At 52.7% G+C, this 14811-nt stretch overlaps 1 protein-coding gene across 1 annotated transcript in view; it reads right to left on the bottom strand.

The window, feature by feature from the left end:
* Window positions 1-10211: 10211 nt before the first annotated feature.
* Window positions 10212-14811, bottom strand: part of LOC139233892 (SRC kinase signaling inhibitor 1-like) — a 363645-nt gene continuing 359045 nt past the window's right edge. The window contains exon 23 of the mRNA XM_070864537.1: window positions 10212-10319. Coding sequence (XP_070720638.1) covers window positions 10317-10319 — 3 coding nt within the window. The 3' untranslated portion in view covers window positions 10212-10316. The remainder of the gene's footprint in view (window positions 10320-14811) is intronic.

Raw genomic sequence — 14811 nt, 5'->3', positions numbered from 1 at the left:
GAGGTGGACTCACTTTATTGCCATGTTTCTGCATTAAAAACCATTAAATTACCAGTAGGTATTGTGTAAGAGCTAGGAAGTCACAACAACATAACTCAGGTGCGAAATCAGAAAGGATAAATCGTGCTTTGGAAGTGTATAATAGGTACATTTTTAATAAGAGAAATGGAGATCCCATGTTCTGTTTTTCGGTGAGTTCCTAGAATTTTGCCCATTGACATCGAATCGTCCATCTCCTTGAACCCATGTCCTTTAGGGCAGGAAATTTGCTGCCCTTACCTGGTCTGGGCCTACATGTGACTCCAGACCCATAGAAAATAGGTGCAGGAGTAGGCCATTTGGCCCTTTGAGCCTGCACCACCATTCAATAAGATCATGGCTGATCATTCACCTCAGTACCCCTTTCCTGCTTTCTCTCCATACTCCTTGATCCCTTTAGCAGTAAGGGCCACATCTAATTCCCTCTTGAATATATCCAATGAACTGGCCTCAACAACTCTCTGTGGTAGGGAATTCCACAGGTTAACAACTCTGAGTGAAGAAGTTTCTCCTCATCTCAGTCCTAAATGGCTTACCCCTTATTCTTAGACTATGTCCCCTGGTTCTGGACTTCCCCAACATCGGGAACATTCTTCCTGCATCTAACATGTCCAGTCCGGTCAGAATTTTATATGTTTACCACAGCAATGTGGTTGATTCTTAACTGCTCTCTGAACTGGCCACTAGCAAGCCACTCTGTCCTATCAAAAAAACTGCTACGATGGATTACAGTGGTTCAAGAAGGTGGCTCACCACCACCTTCACAAGGCTAATTAAGGATGGGCAATAAATGCTGGCCATGCCAGTGACGCTCACAACCTGTAAATGAATTAAAACAAGCTTAGAGCTGGCATTTTGTCAAAACAAGTCAGTGTAAGCCAGCCTAAATATTACAATGCCTCGCTTGTCTCAATCCCAATAATGGAATCTACCTGTGATCTTATTAAATGTTTTAAGTGGCACGGAGTTCATTGCAGAACCAAATTACTGTAATGTGCCGTATCCTGCCTTCACAAACGTGTGTGTGGAAAATGCAGGGTACATTGTATGGCTAGTGTGCAGAAATTCCTTGACGTTTAGAAACTAGGTTAGTAGACAGTATTGCCCGTTAAGTTTTAAATCAGCGTAGTTCAGATTGTGGTCCATTAGTGTAGAAACGTGGCTTTAAATGAAGATCGCATCTCTAATCATTGATGCCAGATTTAAGAACATCGTGCTGAACCCTTGCTTCATAACTGTTTATTCTAGGATGTTGTATACATTAAGACCCACTTCCAAAACTCTCAAGGTTTGCCAAAAAGTATCTTAACAAAACATGAATATTTCTCACTCATGACAACATAAAAAAACGAACATGGTTGAGGATTTGTGGAAATATTTTCTACATAATGTCTCTGAAATTGAACATTACCACACTACGTGCAAATGCACCTTAAAACAGGCCAAGTCATTTTAATCTGGTTTTAAACTTGAGTTGTAGTCTAATTGTGGTTAGCTCTTTTTGTTTTAGTTACCTTTCTTTGGTAAGTGCCTCATTTTTTTTTTGCAAGTCATTTCCTAACGAGAGTCTGGATTCCAGATTCTGCTGGGGTTTATGTTAATATAACTTTTGAAGTTTTTTTTAATTTAAATACAAATCTTGCCTAGCTATAGGCTATTTTTTTTTCTTTATATAGTTATATATAAATTGCATTTTGTGTTTCATGAACTATGCTGGAAAAGTCGGGGCACATCTCACACGAACATCTGTGCCAATGACGGGCTGGTGTTCTGCTTTGTCCTAGCCGGGCTTGAACAGTTCAAAATCTGGTACCAAATTCAGCCGCCTTGAGTCTGAGCATCTGGATTGAGTCTGGGGAGAAGGGTGCGGGGGAGGAGGAGAGAGAGAGAGAGAGAAGGTACGGGAGAGTTGGGAATGAAATATCGATCGCCCATGCCATGGTTAAACGAGAAACACTCGACGCTACACTGTCAAAAGAAATAATTTGTACCACTCAGAGAACAAAGAAAATTAATAAGACGCGATGTCTAAAGGGAGATGCTTTAAGTCGCACTTTTCCAGCTTGTATTATTTGTTTTGTGTTTGTTTACCTGCAGTATTGAGAGAGATTGTTTGGCAGGCAAGCATTTCAGAGCTTCCATTTAAAACACAAACCAGTCATTCCAATGGGGTGTTGGACAAAGCTGTCGACATCACCTGTCTCCATATACACCGTGCAGTTTATTGAATTATGCAAATTTGCTGTAAAGTTAACTGCTTATTTTGTAAATATGTTCTAGAATGTCAACTCTGACAAAAGCCGTGTAACATAGATATATAAATTGTTTTTAATTAAAAAAATGTTTTTTTTCCTCTTCGCCAATTGGCCATAAAAGAACAATGTGATATTGTTAAATTCTGCATGAACTCGAGTTTACAAATGTACATGCAAAAGGAGAAGCTTTAAATAATGCACCATCCTGTTTTATAAAAATGGAAATAAACTGACTTCGCCTCCAGTAGTAAGCCTAGTGTGGGGTTTCTTTTGTATTGCCTCTGGATCACCGGTGCTGTTACACATGGTATGTCGGATAAAAGCGCAATTTTATTGGGTCAGGAATGTTATTCTGCGGAGGTGGATCTCTTCTGATGGTTACGGCATGTTGCAGTGCGGAGATAGTGTATGTCAAGTGGGTCTCCAGTATTGAGTTCCAAGTAGCAGCCAAACATCACCTGTTCTGATGGGCACATGAGCCACAGGGGTTTGAGCTGCATGTTTGTCAGGAGTGGGGAGAGCATGCAGAAATCAAACGCAGACAGCGGAAGGAGCGTGCGGCAAACCAGACTCCCCACCCACCCTTTCCTTCAACCACTGTCTGTCCCACCTGTGACAGAGACGGTAATTCGTATTGGACTGTTCAGTCACCTGAGAACTCACTTTTAGAGTGGAAGCAAGTCTTCCTCATTCGAGGGACTGCCTATGATGATGATGCACTCTGCCACAGAGGAGTGATTGCATCGATTGCACTGCCCCCACCCCCCTTGTTAGAGGCCCCAGAAATCCCTTGGGTGCATAAAAACTGGTGGAGGCTAGGCATCACGGGATAATCTTCCATCACCCCAGCAAAGCACCCAGCAGTGATGAGAGACAAACACAATATTGGGTCGGAAATAGCCGTGGGTAATAATGACGAATTATCAGCGTTCGGTGATATTAGCCCTTTGAAACTGAGGGCAATTTCAGGATTTAGCGCATGCACATCTAAACGTGGAAATCCTGAATTTTCGGTCAGTCACTCACTGCTCCGACACCGGCTGCGTTGTAGAACCCCAATTCTCCCCCACCCCCAAACAGTTGGCAATCAATCAGTGAAACTGATGAAAACGGGCTATTCCTCTGTGATATCGCTGTTAAATACCCCATTCAGTGTTAGACCTTGTTGGATTGGGTATAACTGGTTTAACAGCGTACTGACTGGTAAACCAATGTTATGGACCTAAAAAAACTCATTTTAATTTTGTCAAATTTCTCCATTACGATAAAAATTACAATTATTAAAGTTTTAAAAAATGTTTTTAAGTTCGGTAATATTTTAGGTTCTACCTTATCCCCATGTGAGAACCCATTGTTTTGCTCTCTAATATTTTTTAAAAGTCGGGATAAAAGCAGGTTCTCATTTCCTGCTTACCTGTGAGAGTTCTGCAGTGATTGGCTGCTTTTGATAGCTTGTTGACGTAACAGCAGCTCACGTTGGGGACTCCCCGTTGTATTGCACTGATCTGGCTTGCACGTCAAAATAGGCAAACTTCTCACCTCAGCTTTCTGCGGGGCCAGCGGCAAACGCCTTTGCTTCGCCACTGGCCGCAAATTCCAGGTCTTACAACAAACCAAACAAGCTCACCCCAATTGTACATGGCAATGCAGAGTGTTGAAGACGAGACCAAGGTGGTAACGCGTGGATATGTAAAGTGCTTTGCAACATCACCAGAATCGAGGCACCGCCAGGAAATGGAGAAACTTAAAATACTTTTACAAAAATGCAATCCCTTTATTTCATCTCTTCACAGAAACCACATTAATTACAGATTGTCATGGCATCGACTTTCAGTACACATCTCACTACTCTACAATGGAAGAGCCCAGTTTACAAAAAACTCTGTAGCTATGTTCAATACAATAACCAATCACAGCTCTTACTGACCAAACAGTAAAGCTCCATGCATCAGGAGAAAAAAATACACAGTCTATAAACAAAAAATGTTCCTATTGTATCCAGATTTTCACAAATTATTTCTTTATATTAAGATTCACATACAGACACTAACCTAGATGCATCGTGCAATTTCTTAGCATATACATGCATAATTAGAACCTTTTATTATTTAAAAGCAGTGATGTTTTATATGATTGCTGACACATCATTCAGGAGACTATGAAAAATGTCACAGTTAATGTAAAAAAAAACTAATGCTTAAAAAAGGCAAAAAAAAGGCATTTTGTATTTTTTCACTTTTACATTTTGCTTAAATAGAATTTTTTAAAACTTTTTTTTCTTCTAAACACACACACACTTTCGAAACAATCATTGCCTTGTAGTCGAATGAGAAAGAACAAAGTGCTGAACAACCATCTCCAGCATATTCTGCCTTAAAGCTAAAGTAATTCATTTCAAACTGCAAATGTGAAGGTGATTTCTGCTGCACGCGCAGATTATTGGCTGCACCTTGCTCTGCTAAGATTTGCATTCGGTGAGAGGAGGTAAATCACATTTGTTGCGAGAATGCTCAAAGGTATCGTTACTGGCGGCTTCTTTGCTGCATTTGTGATTGTTTATATTTTATCCCACATTATTGATAGTTAATTAAACAGTTCTCAGTTTAGAGATATTAAATAATCTCTGGCTGGGTGAGGGTGAATTTTTTTGTGCCCATCAAAATGCAGAAAGTCAATGCTGCGAAATTGAATAATTTGTGCATTTTAGCATCCAGTGTCAGAATTACATATCCTCAGGTTTATACCGAGTGCGGCTTCCCCAGGGGCTCAATTCATTTCTGTAACGGTCTGCGATTAATACTCTGTCTGGAGCTTCTTGAGCCGAGAGATACGACACTGGCAAAGGGAACTGTGTAATACTCTGAGATACAAAGCGGAATATTGACAGAGTAAAGCCAAGAGCATTTTCACCAGGAGAGAGAGTCCAGCCTTATCTGGGGAGGAAGAAGGAGACACTTGTACGGACAGTACCCCACAGCCTGTCTGTCCCTGCAACATTGCTCACAGTCAGCCATTTTCAAATTGTAAACTGTTCCAGTAAGACTTGGGCAGCTCAACATTGTAATGATTAATAATGAAACTAAATAAAGTGAAAGTACCTCTCTTCTCCTCCTCCCCCCCCCCCCAGGCGACTTCAGTCACTTCTCCAGAAACAATGTCAGCCTCTTACGAAAATCTAGTCCTTCTGGCTAACACTTTAGAATTTATATAATATATAATCACTTAATTATTTCATCAGAGTACATTTGCAATATAGAGGCTTTAGTTTGCCCTGGGACATTCTCTGGGGTGGAGATGTAGAAAGGGGTGGGTGAAGTAATGAGCGAACTGTCCATCGCGCACTGAACAAAGCGGCTTCATGTATGAAATGTTGGATCTAATTGTAATCATTGAATACCCTGGGCTGTGCCGTCCTTATCTGTCTCTCTCTGGTTTGTGTTTCATTCACTCACAAGGTTGAACACATTTCGAAGGGGGCCAATGCACAGCGACAATCACATAAAGCAGACATTTCTTGCATTAATTCCTATTTAGAAAGGGAAGAGAAAATTCTGCCCCTCTCGTCAGCAGGACCTCATTCTTACCAGTCACAGGGACAGTGGGTGGGGTAACTGACTGTCGGAATGCCTGGAATTGTAAACCAGTCAACAATTCATTATGCATTTCGTGCGGTGCAGACTGAAGGGTTCCATCAAGATAGCAAACACCAGAACTCGAAAAACATCGTCTGGTGCCAGATTCAGCAAACATTTTTTAATGCTGCAGAAAAATCTTTCTCGTCTCTCAGAGTGAGAGAATTTAAATGGAATCATTGAGGGGTGGCCCCAGGATATAAGCAGATCGCAACCCCCACCCCAGGCATCATGAGAAAGCTGGTCCCCCCACACACCCACCCAGGTCCCTATGGTTCTGCACTAAAGAGGTCTGGCTGAGAATGAAGTGGCAACTCAACGCGACCAACAGTTTGGGGAGTTTAGACCAAAAGCCTCCCGCTCGGGTCATGGTCCAACATGAATATAGCGTCACACAAGAATCGGCTACAATTCACACAAACTTAATACAAAGTGTTAAAAGACTTCACTTAAAATGTAAAGAACCTTGTGGCAATTCCAAGTAATTGCTTCGTGAATACTATTCTTTGTACAAAAATTATTTTAGACAATATACAAAAAGAATAAGTAAGTGGATACATTGACTCTGCCAGCGTTATATATACTCTGCAGTTCTAGATATCGATTTAACAGAAATAAATCATTCTTCATATTCTCTACATTTTTCAAATCCTGTGCTTTTCATAAATATTGTTCCTAGTTGTGGATTTTTAAATTTTTTTATTTATTTGAAGTTATACAGTTCATGGTGTTTCACCCACTGCACAAGTGTAAGAGCTCACTGTGGGCTGGCATGATATCAGCTGGCAGATACAGACTGCAGTTCAGAGCTGTACTGTGTTACACCACCTGAATATTCAGGAGAGAGAGAAAGTGAGCAGAGAGAGAGAGAGAGTGGGAAACAGGAGAAAGAAAGCGAATGAGAGACACCGAGCGAGAGAGAGAATAAGTGAAAGACAGCAAGATTGTGAACGAGCGAAAGAGAATATGAGAGAGATAAAAACGACAGGGATGGAGAGAAAGAAAATGACAAAAGATAGAAAATGCCAGAGATTGACAGGAAGAGAGAAAAAATGACAAAACAGGTGAAAATAAATGCGCCCCACTTTAACAGTCTACACAACAGGTCTGAGTGTTGGTCAGAGTCGAGCTATCATTATATCATGGTCTTGTGCTCATCTTTAATTTTAAAAATATTTTTTAAAATCATAATATAGGCAAAAAGTGATCAGGAGCCACCTTTAAAATGCTGAATGCAAACTGTGAGACCGAGCAGGAACACCGGGGCCCCAACAGAGAAGGGGGGCTCTGAGCAGTGAGACCCTTGGAGGGGGTGGTCCCTGCTCCCATCGCTGCATGGAATGTAACTGGCCAAGTCTGTGGGCTCGCACTTTGTCCCCTTTATATCACGGTGCAAACCCTGGTGTGCAGAAGCTCAGGGAGCTGAAATACCCGGGAAATGTAAAAGTAGACTACACTCAGAGAGGAATATGTCGGGCAATGAGAATTAGTTTTTTTTGGTTTCTTTTTTTTTTTACAAAATATTTCATAATTTTCACATCTATTCTACTGTGAGATATCTATAAATGGCTTGTGCTGTTTTCACTATTAATGCACGAGCTCACACGTTACAGCTCTGACAGCAGTTGGCATCTGGAATCAAAGCAGGAGCCGGGTCAGCGGGCGGGAATTGAAGCTCTGCAGCCATACGAGGCACATTGTCCGGGAAGCAAATCCTCTTCTCGCAGCCCCCTCGGCTGGCGGGGGGGGGGGGGAGGGGCAGGGAGGGAGAGGGAGAGGAGGGGGTGAGAGCAGAGTGGAGGGGAGGGAGAGGAGGGGGTGAGGGAGAGAAGGGTGAGGAAGAGGGGAGGGGGTGGGGGCAGGGGGGAGGGGAGGGAGAGGAGGGGGCGCAGACAGGGGGAGAGAGTGAGTGGGGGGAGGGAAGGAGGGGGGACTGACTGCAGAGACGGTCGCGTTGCTTGAAGCCGATGAAATGGAAGCTCTTTCGGACTCTCTGGAGCGGCAGCGACTGAGCGCAGAGAGGAGCAGCAGCAGCGGGAGGAGGAGGTGCAAAGCAAGACATCGTGGGAGGGGAAGGGTGAGGGGGTTGGAGGGGGAATGTGAGGGTGGTTGGAGGGGAGGGTGAGGGGGTTGGAGGAGGTTGGGTGGGAGGGGGTTGGAGGGTGAGAGGGTTGGAGGGGGAAGGTGAGGGGGGATGGAGGGGAGGGTGAGGGGGGATGGAGGGGAGGGTGAGGGGGTTGGGTGAAGGTGGAGGGGGGAGGGTAAAGGGGGAGGGGGAAAGTGGAGGCGGGAGGAGGGTGAGGGGGTTGGAGGGGAGGGTGAGGGGGTTGGAGGGGGAGGGTGAGGGGGAAGGTGGAGGGAGGGTAAAGGTGGAGGGGAGGGGGAAAGTGGAGGCGGTTGGAGGGTGAGGGGGTTGGAGGGTGAGGGGGTTGGAGGGTGAGGGGGTTGGAGGGTGAGGGGGTTGGAGGGTGAGGGGGTTGAAGGGTGAGGGGGTTGGAGGGTGAGGGGGTTGGAGGGTGAGGGGGTTGGAGGGTGAGGGGGTTGGAGGGTGAGGGGGTTGGAGGGTGAGGGGGTTGGAGGGTGAGGGGGTTGGAGGGTGAGGGGGTTGGAGGGTGAGGGGGTTGGAGGGTGAGGGGGTTGGAGGGTGAGGGGGTTGGAGGGTGAGGGGGTTGGAGGGTGAGGGGGTTGGAGGGTGAGGGGGTTGGAGAGAGAAGGGGTTGGAGAGAGAAGGGGAGGGTGAGGGGGTTGGAGGGTGGAGGGAGAGGGTGGAGGGTGAGGGGGTTGGAGGGGGAGGGTGAGGGAGTTGGAGGGGAAAGGGTGAGGGGGTTGGAGAGGGAGGGGGAGGGGTTGGAGGGGAGGGTGAGGGGGTGGAGGGGGAGGGGGTTGGAGGGGGAGGGAGTTGGAGGGGGAGGGAGTTGGAGGGGGAGGGAGTTGGAGGGGGAGGGGGTTGGAGGGGGAGGGGGAGGGGGTTGGAGGGGGAGGGTGATTGGAGGGAGAGGGTGAGGGAGGGGGAGGGTGAGGGAGTTGGTGAGGGAGTTGGTGAGGGGGGTTGGAGGGTGAGGGAGGTGGAGGGTGAGGGAGTTGGAGGGTGAGGGAGTTGGAGGGTGAGGCAGTTGGAGGGGGAGGGGGTTGGAGGGGGAGGGGGTTGGAGGGGGAGGGGGAGGGGAGGAGGTTGGAGGGGGAGGGTGTTGGAGGGTGAGGGGGTTGGAGGGTGAGGGGGTTGGAGGGGGAGGGAGTTGGAGGGGGAGGGAGTTGGAGGGGGAGGGAGTTGGAGGGGGAGGGTGATTGGAGGGTGAGGGAGTTGGAGGGGGAGAAGGGGGAGGGGAGAAGGTGGTGAGTTGGTGAGGGGGGTTGGAGGGGGAGGGGAGGGGGTTGGAGGGTGAGGAGGTTGGAGGGTGAGGGAGTTGGAGGGTGAGGGAGTTGGAGGGTGAGAGAGGGGGAGGGGGAGGGGTTGGAGGAGGGGGTGGAGGGGAGGGGGTTGGAGGGGGAGGGGGGGAGGGAGGAGGGGGGAGGGTGTTGGAGGGGAGGGGGAGGGTGTTGGAGGGGAGGGGGGAGGGTGTTGGAGGGGAGGGGGAGGGTGTTGGAGGGGAGGGGAGGGTGTTGGAGGGGAGGGGGAGGGTGTTGGAGGGTGAGGGGGTTGGAGGGGGAGGGAGTTGGAGGGGGAGGGAGTTGGAGGGGGAGGGTGATTGGAGGGAGAGGGTGATTGGAGGGAGAGGGTGAGGGAGTGGGAGGGGGTTGGAGGGTGAAGGAGTTGGTGAGGGGGGTTGGAGGGGGTTGGAGGGTGAGGGGGTTGGAGGGTGAGGGGGTTGGAGGGTGAGGGAGTTGGAGGGTGAGGGAGTTGGAGGGTGAGGGAGTTGGAGGGTGAGGGAGTTGGAGGGTGAGGGAGTTGGAGGGTGAGGGAGTTGGAGGGGAGGGGGAGGCTGGAAGGTGAGGGAGGGGGAGGGTGAGGGGTGTTGGAGGATGAGGGAGTTAGAGGGGGGAGGGGGTTGGAGAGGGAGGGGGTTGGAGGGGGAGGGGTGCACTGTACCAGTTACAGGGGTGGAAGCAAGCAAGGAGCGGGGAGGCTGGGGTTTCGGCAGGAGCAGGTTCTGGTTCAGGACGGGTTGTTAACACACAGTTTGGGAATAAGCAGCTGAAGCGGGAACGGGACCTGTGCCAGGCTCTGGAGGCAGCACCAGGTCCTAGCAGCAGTATCACAGAAGGGACTTCTTTGTTTTGAAGCCCCGTCTGCAGTCTGAGGACCCCCCCACAGGCCCCCCCCCCCACCCACCCATAGATTTCAGGGAGGTACACAGTCTGGTCAGAGAGGCAAACCCCGCCAAGCCTTTGGCCCTTGCAGAAGTGAAGTCCCAGATTACAGAACGAGAGGCTGAAGGGACGAACACTGGGTTTACTGAGCCGGGCAGAGATTGCCAGAGACATGGAGCGGACAGAGAGCGAAGCGAAGCAGCGAGAAAGGTGGGGGTGGGGGGAAACAACAAAAAAAATTACGTTAGAATCTTCATAAGTTTACAACACTGATTATATTAGCGCTCACATCAATATCGTAACATAAACAAATGGCTGAATACAACAGGCAGCGGAGCCACACCTGGATGGAACAGGACAGGAGATGGGGGTAGAGGCTCCCAATTAAGCAACGCCTCGATTTCAAAATTCTCATCCTTGTTTACAAATCCCTCCATGGCCCTCGCCCCTCCCTATCTCTGTAATCTCCTCCAGCCCCACAACCCCCTGAGATGTCTGCGCTCCTCTAATTTTGCCCTCTTGAGCATCCCTGATTATAATCGCTCAACCATCGGTGGCCATGCCTTCTGTTGTCTGGGCCCCAAGCTCTGGAACTCCCTTCCTAAACCTCTCTACCTCTCTTTCCTCCTTTAAGACGCTCCTTAAAACCTATATATCTGACCCAGCTTTTGGTCACCTGCCCTAATTTCTCCTTAGTGGCTCGGTGTTAAATTTATCTGTTTTGTCTTATAACACTGCTGTGAAAAGCCATGGGACATTTTTTAAAGGCGCTATATAAATACACAGTTCTTGTTGTTGGGATTCTGAGGGTGGGTCGGGGATTGGTCATCGAGTTCTGGTTGGACTGATTCCTAGAGGGTCCGTCATGTGACATCTGATCATGTGATGTTCGATCACGTGACATCTACCCACTGTTTGTCAATGTTGCTGCATTTATCTTGGTCCAGTGGCTCGGCCCCTCACAGACCCAATAAAATATTTCAGCCTATTTGTTTTGTTCAACGTAATTTACAAATCCCATTCTTCAGCCGTTTCTCGGTTACTGCGGAAATCTTCCTCCATCCCAAAAAGAACCTTCAAAGTCAATGGCTTTGTGGGAGGGCGGGGGGAGAGATGGGAGGGCGGGCGGGGGGGGGGAGGAAGAGAATGGGAGGGCGGGGCAGGGGGGGGGGGAGAAAGAGAATGGGAGGGCGGGGCAGGGGGGGGGGGAGAAAGAGAATGGGAGGGCGGGGGGGGGGGGAGAAAGAGAATGGGAGGGCGGGGGGGGGGGGAAGAGAATGGGAGGGCGGGGGGGGGAAGAGAATGGGAGGGCGGGGGGGGGGGGGAAGAGAATGGGAGGGCGGGGGGGGGGAAAGAGAATGGGAGGGCGGGGGGGGGGAAGAGAATGGGAGGGCGGGGGGGAAGAGAATGGGAGGGCGGGGGGGGGAAGAGAATGGGAGGGCGGGGGGGGGGAAGAGAATGGGAGGGCGGGGGGGGGGGGGAAGAGAATGGGAGGGCGGGGGGGGGAAGAGAATGGGAGGGCGGGGGGGGGAAGAGAATGGGAGGGCGGGGGGGGGGAAGAGAATGGGAGGGCGGGGGGGGGAAGAGAATGGGAGGGCGGGGGGGGGGGAAGAGAATGGGAGGGGGGGGGGGGGGGAAGAGAATGGGAGGGCGGGGGGGGGGAAGAGAATGGGAGGGCGGGGGGGGAAGAGAATGGGAGGGCGGGGGGGGGAAGAGAATGGGAGGGCGGGAGGGGGAAGAGAATGGGAGGGCGGGGGGGGCGAAGAGAATGGGAGGGCGGGGGGGGGGAAGAGAATGGGAGGGCGGGGGGGGGAAGAGAATGGGAGGGCGGGGGGGGGGAAGAGAATGGGAGGGCGGGGGGGGAAGAGAATGGGAGGGCGGGGGGGAAGAGAATGGGGGGGGGGGAAGAGAATGGGAGGGCGGGGGGGGGAAGAGAATGGGGGGGGGGGGGAAGAGAATGGGGGGGGGGGAAAGAGAATGGGCGGGGGGGGGGAAGAGAATGGGAGGGCGGGGGGGGGGGGAAGAGAATGGGGGGGGGGGGAAGAGAATGGGGGGGGGGGGAAGAGAATGGGCGGGGGGGGGGAAGAGAATGGGCGGGGGGGGGGAAGAGAATGGGCGGGCGGGGGGAAGAGAATGGGCGGGGGGGGGGAAGAGAATGGGAGGGCGGGGGGGGAAGAGAATGGGAGGGCGGGGGGGGGGGGAAGAGAATGGGAGGGCGGGGGGGAAGAGAATGGGAGGGCGGGGGGGGGAAGAGAATGGGAGGGCGGGGGGGAAGAGAATGGGAGGGCGGGGGGGGGGGGAAGAGAATGGGAGGGCGGGGGGGGGGGAAGAGAATGGGAGGGCGGGGGGGGGGAAGAGAATGGGAGGGCGGGGGGGGAAGAGAATGGGAGGGCGGGGGGGGAAAGAGAATGGGAGGGCGGGGGGGGGGAAGAGAATGGGAGGGCGGGGGGGGAAGAGAATGGGAGGGCGGGGGGGGGAAGAGAATGGGAGGGAGGGCGGGAAGAGAATGGGAGGGCGGGGGGGGGAAGAGAATGGGAGGGCGGGGGGGGGGGAAGAGAATGGGAGGGCGGGGGGGCGGGGGGGGAAAAGAATGGGAGGGTGGGGGGGGAAGAGAATGGGAGGGCGGGGGGGGGGGGAAGAGAATGGGAGGGCGGGGGGGGAAGAGAATGGGAGGGCGGGGGGGGAAGAGAATGGGAGGGCGGGGGGGAAGAGAATGGGAGGGCGGGGGGGGGGAAGAGAATGGGAGGGCGGGGGGGGGAAAGAGGAATGGGAGGGCGGGGGGGGAAGAGAATGGGAGGGCGGGGGGGGGGGAAGAGAATGGGAGGGCGGGGGGGGGGAAGAGAATGGGAGGGCGGGGGGGGAAGAGAATGGGAGGGCGGGGGGGGGAAGAGAATGGGAGGGCGGGGGTGGGAGAGAATGGGAGGGCGGGGGGGGGGGGAAGAGAATGGGAGGGCGGGGGGCGGGGGGGGGAAAAGAATGGGAGGGTGGGGGTGGGAAGAGAATGGGAGGGTGAGGGCGGGGCGGGGGAAGAGAATGGGAGGGTGGTGGGGGGGGGGGGGGGAAGAGAATGGAGGGTGGTGGGGGGGGGAAGAGAATGGGAGGGTGGGGGGGGGGGGGGGAAGAGAATGGGAGGGTGGGGGGGGGGAAGAGAATGGGAGGGTGGGGGGGGGAAGAGAATGGGAGGGCGGGGGGGGGGGGGGAAGAGAATGGGAGGGCGGGGGGGGGGGAAGAGAATGGGAGGGCGGGGGGGGGAAGAGAATGGGAGGGCGGGGGGGGGGAAGAGAATGGGAGGGCGGGGGGGGGGAAGAGAATGGGAGGGCGGGGGGGGGGAAGAGAATGGGAGGGCGGGGGGGGGGAAGAGAATGGGAGGGCGGGGGGGGGGAAGAGAATGGGAGGGCGGGGGGGGGGAAGAGAATGGGAGGGCGGGGGGGGAAGAGAATGGGAGGGCGGGGGGGGGGAAGAGAATGGGAGGGCGGGGGGCGGGGGGGGGAAAAGAATGGGAGGGTGGGGGTGGGAAGAGAATGGGAGGGTGAGGGCGGGGCGGGGGGAAGAGAATGGGAGGGTGGTGGGGGGGGGGGGGGAAGAGAATGGGAGGGTGGTGGGGGGGGGAAGAGAATGGGAGGGTGGGGGGGGGGGGGGGAAGAGAATGGGAGGGTGGGGGGGGGGAAGAGAATGGGAGGGTGGGGGGGGGAAGAGAATGGGAGGGCGGGGGGGGGGGAAGAGAATGAGAGGGCAGGGGGGAAGAGAATGGGAGGGTGGGGGGGGGTTGGAAGAGAATGGGAGGGTGGGGGGGGGGTTGGAAGAGAATGGGAGGGTGGGGGGGGGGGAAGTGAATGGGAGGGTGGGGGGGGGAAGAGAATGGGAGGGTGGGGGGGGGGGAAAGAGAATGGGAGGGTGGGGGGGGGAAAGAGAATGGGAGGGTGGGGGGGGGGGAAAGAGAATGGGAGGGTGGGGGGGGGGGGAAGAGAATGGAGGGTGGGGGGGGGAGGAAGAGAATGGGAGGGTGGGGGGGGGGAAGAGAATGAGAGGGCGGGGGGGAAGAGAATGGGAGGGTGTGGGGGGGGGGTTGGAAGAGAATGGGAGGGTGGGGGGGGGAAGAGAATGGGAGGGTGGGGGGGGGGAAGAGAATGGGAGGGTGAGTGTGGGCGGAAGAGAATGGGAGGGCGGGGGGGGGGGGGGAAGAGAATGGGAGGGCGGGGGGGGGGGGGGGAAGAGGAATGGGAGGGCGGGGGGGGGTTGGAAGAGAATGGGAGGGTGGGGGGGGGGGGGGGAAGAGAATGCGGTGCCCAGAATTGGACACAATACCCCCAGTTGAGGCCGAACCAGTGTTTTATACAGGTTCATTATAATTTCCACACTTTTGTACTCTGTGCCTCTATTTATGAAGCTTTTTTAACCGCTTTCTCAACCTGCCCTGCCACCTTCAACGATTTGTGCACATATACCCCCAGGTCTCTCTGTTCATACACCCCCTTTAGGATTGTACCCTTTAGTTTATATTGCCTCTCCTTGTTCTTCCTATCAAAATGTATCACACTGCACTTTTCTGCGTTAAATTTCATCTGCCACGTGTCTGCCCATTCCAGCAGCCTGTATATGTCCTTTTGAAGTCGATCACTATCTTCCTAACTGTTGAC

Source organism: Pristiophorus japonicus, chromosome 21, assembly GCF_044704955.1.
Source record: "Pristiophorus japonicus isolate sPriJap1 chromosome 21, sPriJap1.hap1, whole genome shotgun sequence".
In the NCBI taxonomy this organism is placed as follows: domain Eukaryota; kingdom Metazoa; phylum Chordata; class Chondrichthyes; family Pristiophoridae; genus Pristiophorus; species Pristiophorus japonicus.
The sequence above is the reverse complement of the archived record's forward strand: the minus strand, read 5'-3'. Positions and strand labels throughout refer to the sequence as shown.